General features: G+C 33.3%; 3 protein-coding genes across 6 annotated transcripts; 1 reads left to right on the forward strand and 2 right to left on the reverse strand.

Annotated features, from left to right (window-relative positions):
* Positions 1-529: 529 nt before the first annotated feature.
* Positions 530-5473, reverse strand: LOC114162781 (BRCT domain-containing DNA repair protein). Of its 2 annotated transcripts, XM_085676263.1 has the most exons (8): positions 5245-5473; positions 4474-4780; positions 2456-4338; positions 2103-2372; positions 1943-2023; positions 1675-1786; positions 1515-1581; positions 530-795 (listed from the first exon to the last, which is right to left on the reverse strand). In XM_085676263.1, the coding sequence occupies exons 2-8, from the start codon at positions 4682-4684 to the stop codon at positions 696-698; spliced, it is 2724 nt and encodes a 907-aa protein (XP_085532389.1). In that variant the 5' UTR covers positions 4685-4780; positions 5245-5473; the 3' UTR covers positions 530-695. The 2 variants fall into 2 exon arrangements, with proteins under 2 accessions (XP_085532389.1, XP_027902563.2); XM_028046762.2 differs by lacking the exon at positions 5245-5473 and having other exon boundaries at positions 4474-5216.
* A 3476-nt stretch (positions 5474-8949) lies between these two features.
* LOC114194532 (NAD(P)-binding Rossmann-fold superfamily protein) lies at positions 8950-11825 on the forward strand. 3 transcript variants are annotated; one of them, XM_028084843.2, is made up of 4 exons: positions 8950-9082; positions 9475-9552; positions 10550-11383; positions 11467-11825. In XM_028084843.2, exons 1-3 carry the CDS (start codon positions 9027-9029, stop codon positions 11352-11354), a joined length of 939 nt encoding a protein of 312 aa, XP_027940644.1. In that variant the 5' UTR covers positions 8950-9026; the 3' UTR covers positions 11355-11383; positions 11467-11825. The 3 variants fall into 3 exon arrangements, with proteins under 3 accessions (XP_027940644.1, XP_027940634.1, XP_027940652.1); XM_028084833.2 differs by lacking the exon at positions 11467-11825 and having other exon boundaries at positions 10550-11460; XM_028084851.2 differs by lacking the exons at positions 9475-9552; positions 11467-11825 and having other exon boundaries at positions 8971-9082; positions 10550-11460.
* Positions 11826-12303: 478 nt separating this feature from the next.
* Positions 12304-13179, reverse strand: LOC114194547 (plant/protein). The gene is made up of 2 exons (XM_028084861.2): positions 12892-13179; positions 12304-12771 (listed from the first exon to the last, which is right to left on the reverse strand). Exons 1-2 carry the CDS (start codon positions 13147-13149, stop codon positions 12499-12501), a joined length of 531 nt encoding a protein of 176 aa, XP_027940662.1. The 5' UTR covers positions 13150-13179; the 3' UTR covers positions 12304-12498.
* Between the last annotated feature and the right edge of the window lie 177 nt (positions 13180-13356).

A 13356-nucleotide genomic window follows, 5' to 3' on the forward strand; every position in this document is an offset into this window, starting at 1 on the left:
AAAGATAATTATCAGAAGTTCTAATTATCATTATCTTTATGTGAGATTTAATAAGTAAAACGAGTATTTCTTAAGATTGTATTTTTGTTTATCTTTTTAAAAGATTATTCGTCGATAGTTAATTTATATTATTAAAAAAAACTAAAATTATGCTACCCTATCACATTGTTTAGTTGATAGAAAATGATTGAAAAGACTATGGAGTTTTGTTGTATAGAATGGTGGCGAAGTTTATTTTAACATCTACTCAATTAAAACTTTCATTAGTCTATTGTTTAAATTGACTAAAAAATATATGAAAAATTAGAAAAAAGTAAACATATAATCTGTTAAAAAATATACTTTAATCTTTAACCAAATTCATAATATTAATATATTTTATTTTATTTTACTCTATTTTTCTTCAATCAAACACTTTCTAAAACTTTTTTTCTTCTTTCATTCTCATTATTTTCTCAGAAATTATACATGAGTTAAGATAATATGGAATAGAATAAAGGAGATTTTCTCATCAAGCACACACATTGCATCCCTTGCTAACTTTTCATCTCCAAACTCTTTGATACAAGAAATTTCTTCATTACATTAAAACTAATCCTCTGCACCCTAAAAAGAATAATTCCATGCTCTGTAGCTAAACTTTGACCTCATTTGATTCTTCTTAATTAGAATGTTAACTTGCACAAGGAGCGCTCTTAAATCAGCCTCTGACGCCTTCTGTAAACCTTACCAAACCTATTAGACGCACTTGGGCAATTGGTACTCCTTGTAACTTGATTCATGAAGAGTTGATGTCTGCCAAAGTTCATAATAAGGTTAAATTTTGATAAAATTGTTGAGATGATACGATACTAATCACTTCACTGGGAAGACAATGCTTTTACTTGTTCCTCAGGGATGAAAAATAGGCTCGTTACATGCAAATATGCCAAAAGATTACACCTAAGTTGTCTGAAACATAATACAAGGCATATAGTAAGTTGTGCTTGAGCCAATGGACAAGGCTCTTGAAATAACTCCAAATTGGACAAATCAGGTCACAATAATTAATTGTGATCTGAAAAGTCAGTAGTAGATACATCCTTTCTTGTTCATCATTGAGATAGTCTCACTTTATAAGAGCTTTCTCCTGTGATTAACTTAGAATTGAGGCATAATGTGAAAGAGGGAATGTAATTAAAACCGTGGGTTCATACAGTAATTTCAACAACGCAATGTCGGTTTTCCACAATTTTTTTGGGGTTTAGACCCTTGGTATCCGGAAATCATTTTGAACTCAATTTAAGTTATCCTTCGGTGTTTTTATTCTAAGCCAGAAAATCATTGTTGTGGGAAACAGCTATACAGGGTTGAGTTGAGATCAAAGGTGGCATTTATATAGCTAGGCTAATATATCAAACAAGGTTAAAAATGGAAAAAAGAATGTAGAGAAGAATTCCTTGTGTTTGCAGAGTTGTGAACAAATATATAACATAAATACGAAGGAAAAATGACTCCTAAATGTGTCATCATACCTCTCCAGTTCCAATTTTTGGATTACAATTCCATTCAGAACAAGCTCTGAACTGTAAACTGCAGTTCCTGTAATTTGTGTAGTCCATAAGAGTTATGTTATGATACACTGATACACAATGAAACATCAATTATCAAGAAGGTGATACTAAAGTTCAAAACCTTTCTTAAATAAACGGTGGCATATTGCATAGTCGTCTTCACAAGAAAGAATCAACAGATCATCCAAGATATTATCATTCATGTCAGCACACACCTCACTTTGATCTACTACCTGAAGTTGCAAGACAATAAATACATGAACTAATTTTTGAAAATGGGGGAAAGGTGGGAATCACAAAATAATAATAGCCCAAACACGCCTAATATTGCAGCCACAAATAAGGTGCAGTTGTGTTGTGGAGTGGCATGCATTGGTGAATATGCATACCTGGCCATGAACAGCTGTGACCAAACTTGCAATCACTTCCTTATCAGGTTTAATATGTGGCGTGATGTAAACTCTTTTACCCTGTAAAGGCAAGAAACCAGATTTTGAGCAAATATCATAAATGCAAGAATTTGGGCGTAGTAGAAGATCATATGAATACCTTTAGGAGTGGCTTTTCTCTTGCGAGAGCAAGAGAAACTGGCATGTTGAAGCCCATTTCCTTTTCCTTTTTCATATCCCTCAGAATGTAATTTTTCTCGTCAATAAAACAGTTGGCTTGTCCACAGCTCTCGAGCCATAAGTGATTCACAACTAATTTCCCAAGAGCGATGACTTCCAACATATTCTTTGTGCGTGTAAATTTGTCAGCTACGAAATGTGTGGCCTCCATTGAACTTGTTGCAACAGATATATTGAGACGTTTCAGTATCTGCAAGGAGGGAAAATAGTAATTCACTAGCCAGTCATGAACATTTAGCATCTTCTATCACAAATATAAAATCCATGGCTAACCTTTGTTTGCCGCTTAATGATACTGTCATCCAAATGCTGACTAAACAGAACTCGAACGTCTGCCATACCTCTATGATGTCTCAGATCTTTCCACATCATATCTGACATGGACTCAGGAACTCCTAATCTTGTAAGCTCTTTCAAAAGTGAAGACTTAGGCTGGGTTTTTACACACAGTTTTTTGTGATGCTCAATGTATGAATGCTTCACATTTGAAACTTTTACACCTTCACTTGGCACAACTGTAGCTCGAACTCCTGATCTTGATTGTGCAACACTTTCGTTTGATGATCTTTCAACATGTGCCAACAATAAAGGGTGCGTATCAGGCAAGTTTTGTTCCTTCATTGCATCACTAGATGAGCCTGGTGGCACAAAGTTCCCCTGTAACAAGCATCTGGCATCATCAACACATGAAGCATCGGTCAGGTCCTCTAGACTTCTAGTGGAGAAGATATTGTTTTCTTTTCCATCAATACACATTACAGATGATGCATTGAGATTCGTTCCCGCATTAGCCCCCCTTCTTTTCCCTCTTGATCTTTTTGGATAAACCCAATAATCAGTCCATGAAAAACTGCGGGTTGCTGATAACTGTGGGCTAACTTCGGTCAGATGATTCAACTTGACTTTCTTAGCAAGCATACATGAATTGGAAAAGAATGTAAGACGCTTAGTCCTAGCACCCAACTTCACTGGATCAGCCACTAAATCAGTCCCCTTTCTCTTGTGTTTAATACCCTTCTCCTTGACATTACTGTTCTCCTCTGTACAATGGCTTGGTTGATCTTTGATTCTTGGATGTCTACTCTCATTGTTCCTATGTTCGGATTCTTCTTCGGCAGCAGGTCTTAAACTTGTATATTCTCCCAGTGGGCAAACCTCTTCAAGCAATACATGTTTACTGCATTCTGGCATACTATTATTATTTTCAAACCGCCCCTCAGCTGCTGACTTGCTTTTCATAATTTGTTTCATTTTGCCCGAGACAACATTTGACTCCTGTTTGTCAGTGTGCTTGCAAGATGAGATAGAAGTTAATTTACTAAATCTAGAGGAGGATGCCTTTTTCTTATTTGATTTTATCTTGATAGAATGTAAACTAGGATTCTGAATATTTGAAGAATTTTTCAGATGATTTTCATTTTCTGTGAAATCAGCCAAAGAGCCGTCTATTGCATTCTCTGGTTGATGGGTATCATTGAACTGGCAGCCATAAGGGGGCATTAAAGCTAAGGCATTCATTGCTTCAGCAGCTATTTGAGTGCCTAAACCAATATCAGACATGTCCTCTACATGTGTTAGACTGGAATAAACATTAGCATTCTCTCTTACAGAACTTGGTTGAACACTCATTTCCTTTAGAGAGTTATTATTTCCAATTGCCATTCTCGGTCCCCGGCCTAACTTCTCATCAAATGTATTACTTGTACTACAGTTTCCTTGGCTCTGAAGATGGCCACCTTTTTTCCTTCTTCTCGCATATGTTTGTTTGTATCTTCCAAAACTTGATGATGCTTCAATTTTTTGACCAAACATACGACCTCTGTTGACATGTTGGCAACTGTCCACCCATTTGAAAGGTTTTTTCTCTTCAATTTTAGTTCGGGCTTTAATTTTCTTGGCAAGATTTAGTGGTCCTCTTGCATTGAGGACATGGGGTGATTTCTCCCTAGCGGTCTTTCCACAATGAATTTCTTGAAACAAGTCCATATCATTTGACGACAAGTACTGATCCACAAAGCCAAGAGCAGCCTGGGTTGAATTCCCAGGCTCTGGTGACTGAATGTGACTTAGCGTTGCAGGTGGATATAAACGGTTTTTGTCATCAAAGCTGTCCGAATCAACTAAAGCTCTTTTGTCGCCTTCAAGCATATTATGTTCTTGAAAAATTAATTCATTCATGAATCATGAAGTGCTCCATAATTTATAAAGATACCGTAGAAAAAATAACTAAAATTTATTACAAAGACAGAAACAAAGTAGACAATATTAAAATCTAGATAACAAACACATACCAGCAGTAGAGTTCCCAAAAGTGGTGGTGTTTGCTTCTACTTGCTCACAAGGTGGCTTGGGCAGTCTTTTCTGGAAGAGTGTCGAAGGAATTTTCATTGTTGGACTAGTTTCATCCTCAAGAAATTCTTTGCCAACATGTCTGTCACTCATTTCTTCATCCTCGCTATCAAGAACATATTGTTCATACTCGCAACTTTTGCCTGTTGCCATGTCCTCTGTAAGCTCGGGATCCTCTACAATCTCAGTGTCCAGATTGAGATTTTCAAACTCCGTTTCAGTGAAAGGGCTATTGAACACCAAGGTGTCCTGAAAGAGAGCAGTTTCCCTAAATGGATCATCGTCACTTGCAAATTGAACTTTATATCCTATTTGTAGCGAAACAGCATTCTTATCAATATAAGCAAGTTCTACGACTCAATCCATAATCTTTCACATGCGGAATCATAAGCACAACTTTCGCAGTTACTCGTTAATTACTTGCATGCCTATCCTATCCTATCCCAGTAAAAACGTTTCAACTCAACCTGAAGCGTTGTTACAAATTACAATCAGCCACATTATAAATTATCATTGAATATAATCTGTTACCAGATGAAGCGCCCTACACATTAAATTCAATATGATCAAAGAACAAACAACTTGCTGTCTTCCACATTTTAATGATCAAAATCATCGAAATAACAGTAAAAAAGTTTACAACAAAAAAAAAAAATAATGTAGATGATGATTGCAGTAACGTCAATAACGAAACAAGAAAAATGGAAGATTACCGGTAGGGGGTGACGAAGTTTGAGAGTGAGGCGAAGAAACCCCGACCATTAGAAAGGTAACTATGTTTATCTTTACTTAATAAAATTTGAATATTCTTGAAAAACACGGCATAGATGAATGATGAATTGGGTGGCAATGGAGTTGAAATAAAACCCTAATGCTGCGATCAGAGCGCTAAACAACGAAGAACGCTAACTTGTGAAATTGAAATGCCCTTCATTTGGGATGAAATCAAAATCAAATGCAAATAAAATAAGGGTAAACTTTTGTTTTGGAGGGAAACCATTTCCTGTTCTTATTATTACTTTATAAAATAAATTTAAATACACTTTTCCTTCCTTAAATTTTATATTTTCTATTAATTGGTGTAGGTTTTTTTGAAGGGTAAAACTTAAATGCAATAGCATTTGGTTCGCCAGTCTGATATAATTTTTTTCAAATTTATCAAAAGCATATTAATTTTAAAAAGTTACAAGTTAAAAAAATTTAACAAATTTGAAGCTTAACACTTTTTTTATGTTTACATTCAACTGTTTATAATATATTACTTTTTTTTAAATGTTAAATATGACTTTAAATGTCTATTTATTTTTAATATTTAAGTTAAAAAGGTGTCTTTATACATTACTTGTTTGGGTTAAATATGTATTTGGTCTCTCAAGTTCCAGTGAATTTTGGAATTAGTCCCTCTTCGAAACTTTATACCAATTTAGTCATTCATTTTTAGAAATACATGAATTTAGTCCTTCTTACCAATTTTTGTGAAGTTTATTTGACATTTTAAACATATTTTATGATAATATTTGACTTAACATTAAAGCGAAAATGTGTCAAACGGTATAAACAATTCAAATATTATCATGAAATGCGCTTGAAACGTCAGATAAACTTAACAAAATTTAGTTAAAATGATTAAATTTACGCATTTTAAAAGATAAAGGACTAAATTGGTATAAAGTTTCAAAAATGGACTAATTCTAAATTTCACCGAAATTTTAGGGAACAAAAACATATTTAACCCTACTTTTCTTTTTTTATGGTCCATTTTTTTTCTTACATCAACGAGATACTGTTGCTCTGTGTCGGTTCCTATAGATTTGTCAATTTAAGTATTTGTTTTACGGGTTTTCTTTAATATCTAAGCCAATCATTTTTTTTATTTTGAATTTGCACAAATAATTAGAAATGTCGCAAATGAGTCGCAAAGACGTTGATCAAGAGTGTTCTTTAAATACAATTTCACACTTTTTTAATATATACATATATGATGAGAAATAAATTCATCTTCATAGATATTGTCTAAGTTTCATTTTAACACAAAATTCTTATTAGGCATGAGTATTATGAATGATATCTACATATCCATCTCTTCCTCATTTTCATACTATATTCAATGCCATTAGTATTTTGTAGGGATGGCAATGCGGGACGGCCCGGTTCGGCCCGTTTAGATCCGGTCTGCATAAGGCCCGCAAAACACGGACTGGCTCGCCCTGTCTCGCATACTCCTTGGCCCGCGGGTCCGCAGGCCGATCCACTTCTTGTTTTTCTTTTTTTTATGATAAAACTTGTAGTGTTTAAAAATTGGAAAACTTTAAAAAGTTCACAAAATTACGTAAAGACTTTGGGAAATTAGATGATAAATTGATAATTTAACATTTTCATCATATTCATACTATGACATACACAATGTATTCTTTAAATTTTAGAACATTAAAAATTACATAAATTACATAATACTTGTCTTTTCCAGTTATACAAGAATTTAAAACGTTAATGCAAGAGTCCATAAAAGAAGTAATTAATATACACAAGAGCAAGTTTTTTTTTTTTTTTATGCGGGCTTGTAGGCCGGCCCGCGCGGGCCGCAGACCTATGCGGGCCGAGCGGGCTTATGCGAGCTGAGCGGGCCTATGCGGGGCGAGCTCGCACAAGCCTACGGGCTCACTATCCTGGCCCGTCCCGCGTTTTTTCTGCGGGCCGGGCCCGCGGACCAGACCCTAATTGCCATCCCTAGTATTTTGATTTCTATTTTCCTTTAAATTACAAAAATAGTCTTATTTTATTATATATCCTAATTATATATATATATATATATATTATAAATTTTATTAAATCCAAAATACTTGATCTCCTTTTTATGTTATTTCAAATTAAATGTTAATTAAAATTAACAAATTATTAATAGTATTTTTAATTATTTTTCTTTTTAATATGTATTAGTATACTTATAAATGAAAAATTAACGATATCCATATAAATGAAAATTAAATATATTCCTACTAAAATTTTAATGGTATAAAAATATAGTAAACTAATTTATATTTTGATTAAAATTACGTTTTAAATAAATATTTAAATATAGTTATATTATTTGGAATATGTGTAGAATATAAATTAAAATTAAGCATTTAAAATTAATAGTATAAGTATATTTTTTAATTCTTATTGTATAATTATCTGTAAAATTTAATTAATATTTTTAAAAATATTTTTAGTAAAAAATAAGTTTTTAATTATTATAAATTAAATAAAATTTAAATAAATATTATAAAAACTAATAATTTCAATAAACTTGTAGCATTGTATTAATTTTTACCTTTATTTACTTGACCAACATCTATTATAATGTTAATGTTATAAATGCATGCTTCCAGATGTATTTTATTAGTATTATTATTATAACGTTAGTTTTGTTAAATTTTAAATTTATTATTATGTAACTACAATTAATATATATATATATATATATTATTTTAAAATAAGAGTTCAATATGTTTCTTATTTTCAAACAAATTTAAAAAATGGTGTTTTATTTTTAAATTAAATTATGTATTATTTGATTTATGTATTTTATAAAATTATGTAAGATATTATTTTTAATAAATAATATATAATGTTTATATTTATAATATTTTTTGAAACTTCATTTATTATGTGAGAAACATTCTATATATACGAAAATGTTTAATATTACTTTAAATTGAGATAGAAGAAAATCATATTTAAACCTTAAAAGAATTATTAAATATATATTAATGGAGATGAAAAAGAAAAAAAAGTGAAAAAAGAAAACATTAAATCAGTCAATTTGAATAAAATAAAAGGTAAAATAAAGACTAATCATTCTGGTGTATGTTTATGATGTATCGATACTTAGGTGACACATATACTTTATAATATTTTAATTATCAATCAAGTATCTAATTTATATAATTTATATAGTTATAGTACATTATAATAAAATATTCGAATAATAACTAATTTGAGTGACAACAAATAATTAGTTACTATATAGGAACCAATTTGACAATTAAAATAGTTCAAAAAAATTATAATTGATCTCTAAATTGATAATTAAAATAGTCTCAATTATAAATTGGTTTTTAGATTGGTCTAACATTAACTAACAGGTTTTGGCTACCAAAATAATTGGTAGCCAAAATAATTGGTCTCTAATTAGAAAATTTGGATTCACACATTAACAATCACATATTTACTATGTTTGTAAGAATTATTGTAAAATTTTCAATATTCATATATCACGTATCGTATCATATTATTTTAAAAATAAATATATTGACATATCAGATACGTGATATCTGATACACGTATCGTATTTATACATCATTTCTGAATAGAATTTTTATAATAATTACATTACATATATAATTTTAGCTATATTGACCAAATTGCCCTTCATCATTTTATAAGATAGCATTGACTACACTCTTCTCTGGCCTGACAGGGACCCAAAGCTCATGTTCAGAGCTTCTGGTGTATGGCTCTGCATTTCAGCAAAATTTCCCCAGAAATCATGATAAGAATGGGTTTGAGGTTGGTTTCATACTTTCTGTCTTTCACTTGTTTCTCTGTTTTAATTATTCCCTTTCACCATCTCTTAAGTTTGATGTTTAAAAAAAATTATGTATTAGATATTAAAAAAAGTTATTAGTTATTGTGCTCGCACTTTCCACTCTGTCCACTGTTGAATTCTTTGACTCACCTATCTGTTAATCGAAATATTTTCTTTACTTGTCCACTTTGCGAGGTGGATGAATTGTGTGCAGAGTTAACATCTAGGTTGATGAAATAAATGACTTATTTTTTTTTTTATACTAACCTTTGATCCTGCATGAGGATATTTTCTTTTGGTTCTTTGATTTTTTTTTTTTTTTTCATGTTATGAATACTGCTACAACTTAGTTTTTGTTTCTGGTAATTGCTAGAAATAGTGCCAACATTTCCTATTCAAGGGCTTTGTTTGCTGAGAGCTTCCACAGGCTGTTGTCTACTCAGACTTCAGGGTATGGAAATTTAACCAATTGTTTCTCTTGTCTTTGATTTACATTTCCGTTTTTCAACTTAACATATGATGGCAAACCATCAGTGATTCTGATCTGAGTAATTGCAACCATTAAGGTTGATTATGGAATTTTCTGTGAAAACAAGCAAAGGGGCGAGTTACTGAATATGTTCCTTAAGTGCATTATAATTTATATTTCTGTCATGCTGTGTATGTTTTTGGAGAGGACTATAAAGATGAACAATGAATATTTTTCCCCATTAAGACACCAGACTTCTATTTTAGTGTAACCAAAGGATGGATTTGGGGCTTCTGTTTGGCACCTAATAAGTCACCCGAGTATTGGGTTTACCATTTTAGGATAAAGTGGTACTTTCAATTACCAGCCTATTGATGGGTTTTTTTCACTGTTGTGGTGTATTATCTATATGTTGTCACAATGGTCTAAACTGTCACCAAGACGAATTTAACTCTAACTCTGATACACTAATAGGTAACCTCGAAGCATTGTGTTTATAAGTATCTTTTCTTATATAATCATTTCGACTAATGTGAGATTTAGATTCATAGTTAGATTATTCTGACTCCTATATCCAAACCAAAGATTGAACCCTTGATTTTGGTTTAGGGACTCAATTGTTGAGACACCAATACATCTTTTGGTGACATACTAATCTTTGACGGGGCATCAAAGACTCCACAACCTTTTAGTCCTGAATTTCTGCTTCCACCAATTATTAGATACATATCATATCATACTCAGCATGCTACAAATGTTAACTTGCGGCTTTAATTCACATTTGATGTTGAAATAATTCAAAATCCTTCTACAAAGTCATCCTACTAATCCTCTTACGAGATAGAGCATTGGATCTTTTTAAGTTTCCGAAATATTGATGAATGTATTTACTTTTTTTCTTAATACGTTTTTTCATGAAGTATTAGAAAGATTTGTGTTGTGGGATGATATAGCTTTGCTCTGTGATCTGGTGGTTCAGGAAGCTACAAGACAAGGTTGCACTTATCACTGGAGCAGCTAGTGGAATAGGAAAGGCCACAGCCACCAAATTTATCAATAATGGAGCTAAGGTTATTATTGCTGATATTAATCAACAGCTTGGTGAGGAGACGGCAAAAGAACTAGGATCTAATGCCACTTTCATAACATGTGATGTCACTCAAGAGTCAGACATATCCAATGCTGTTGAATTTGCCATTTCTAAACACAAACAACTTGATATCATGTACAACAATGCAGGGGTAGCCTGCAAAAGTCCTCTGAGCATCGTTGACCTGGACATGGCCTTGTTTGACAAAATCATGGACATAAATGTTCGTGGTGCTGTGGCAGGTATCAAACATGCAGCACGTGTGATGATCCCACGTGGAAGTGGGTCTATTCTGTGCACAGCAAGTGTCACAGGTGTGATGGGAGGTCTGGCTCAGCACACTTACTCAATATCTAAGTCTGCAGTCGTAGGCATTGTTAAATCTCTGGCTTCTGAGTTATGCAGGCATGGAATCCGAGTCAATTGCATATCACCTTTTGCCATCCCAACACCTTTTGCTCTGGAAGAAATGAGTCAGATATATTCTCATGTTGATAGTCAGAGACATGTGGATATTATTCACAATTCTAGTGTCCTAAAGGGTGTCTATTGTGAACCCGATGATGTTGCTAATGCTGCACTTTTTCTTGCGTCCAATGATGCCAAGTATGTCAGTGGACACAACTTGGTTGTCGATGGGGGTTTCACATCTTTTAAGAATTTGGACTTTCCTGCACCAGATCAAGTGAAGTAGAACTTTGTTCAAATTATATTTAGATAAAGGTAACAATGATGGAAAACCATCTTGCAATTTCAAATTTTTAATAAAAAATTCAGTGAGAGTGAGTCAATTTCATTTATTTCAGTACTCTTCTAAATACATCCAAGTTTAGCGTTTGAGTGGCGACCCCAAATGATATCAGTTTCACACCCAAAAAGGATGGGAAACCCATGCAAGCATCATGAGCCAGTTCAAATGCTTTGAGGCACCCTAAATAAACATGCTATCATAAGTGATACTTTTTTGTAGTTCTGTATTTTCATTCAAAAGGAATTAGAGATAGAAAAGCGTTGTAGTGGGAGTTTCTGTTGAATCAGTCCTGTGTATGGCTGAACCAGTCATTTCAGGCCCTTCATTACCTAGTGATACAAGAATAAAACCTTTCATGTTTACCTTCAGTTTTTAACATTATAAGAGATGCTATAGCCGTAGTCAACTTTGAAAGGATGATAAAGCTTTTGATTCTCAGAGCACTTTTTGGTGCGCCCTCTGTTAACTTTATTGAATCTTGTAATTTAACCAATCAAGCTTCCATCAATAGCCTTCTTTATAATAAACTTTACAGCACCAATGGACTACTTGACAAAGGGAATCGCACTTTATAAGATGCTAAAACTAACATAGCTTAAATCAGCCTGGAATCTGTCAGATGATTGAAACTTAGGAACAACCATTTTGCAAATGTTCATGATTTCTACTAACACCACAATTACATTCAGTCGAGTATGAATAAAAAACCTATGCAAAAGCTTTAGTTCTCGTGTTTTAGGGAGAATACAAGGTTTACTTCCCTTTTCTCCTTCAAAATTGTTGGAGAAAAATTTTGGTTCATACGATGAAGACTGGTTCTTGATAAGATTCGAGAGATTAATAGTTGATCATTAGTGAAATACTGACATGATAATGAATTTCCCAATCTCACTGAAAAGAAACCATTTGAGATTCATTTCCTTTTCAGCAAACTCAGAAATAACACCATAGTAATAAGATCACAAGATTCCGTGAAATGGCCTATACCAGAACATTTTCCAGGTATTAAAGTTATAATGCCAATAAAGATACACGATTGTATTATAACCAAATCAAACCAAAACGAGCAAATTAGAGGCAATGAAATTCAAATCGATTGAGAGAACTGTTCTATCCGTTGAGCAATGAGGTCAATAGCAGCATTTGCTGATGAGAATGCCCCATGGAAACTCTCTTTGTAGTTAATAGACTCCAGTTCACGGGCCATCTTCAACAGAATCTCACCCAGGTCTGTTTGCTTCTGTAGCAAAGAATTGTAGTATGAGTTGGCAGCCACTCGGCTTATTTCCACATTGGTTTCTTCTGGACAGTACTCATCATCCAACCATTTATGCAAAGTAACCCTAAGCCATTCTGATTCCTGATAAGTGAAAAAAATAAAAACATGCTATAATTTATCTCCGACCACTTGTTCTCTAAACTTGTCGATAATTGAAAACCAATATCAATTTGGATTTGACAGCAACAAAAAAAGAAGTACCTGCAAGGAAATTGTTGGTTGTAACCAATGGTTAGGGACTCTGAGGTCCTCAACTTGGTCATCGGATTCTGTGAATGGGTGAGAACGGGATCTGACCCGTGTGGGCGAATGCGTCGGAGTATAGCATAGAGTTAGTGAAGAAGAAGCATGTTGGTTAGTCAGAGTTACTGCAATGGAAGATGGGGTGAATGCGATTGTGCGAGGGATGACCGGCGACACGATCATGTGCTGACCCAGATTTAGTTTCGAGGTTGTCATTATGGACACTGTTGTCTCCTCTCGCTTTCTCTACATAAAAAACACAACTACTAATACGGACCATTCATTCGTAAACACGTAACTATTTTGGATGAGGTCATGTCCCACCACTCGCGGGAGCTGTGCAATTATTCAGATTTCTAAAAGAATGTTCTTTTAACCTTCTAGGATTTTTATTTTTTTTATAGTCGCAAGTTTGTAGGAACC

Source organism: Vigna unguiculata, chromosome 1 (genome assembly GCF_037176805.1).
Source record: "Vigna unguiculata cultivar grain cowpea cultivar isolate G323 ecotype 2 chromosome 1, ASM3717680v1, whole genome shotgun sequence".
Taxonomy (NCBI): domain Eukaryota; kingdom Viridiplantae; phylum Streptophyta; class Magnoliopsida; order Fabales; family Fabaceae; genus Vigna; species Vigna unguiculata.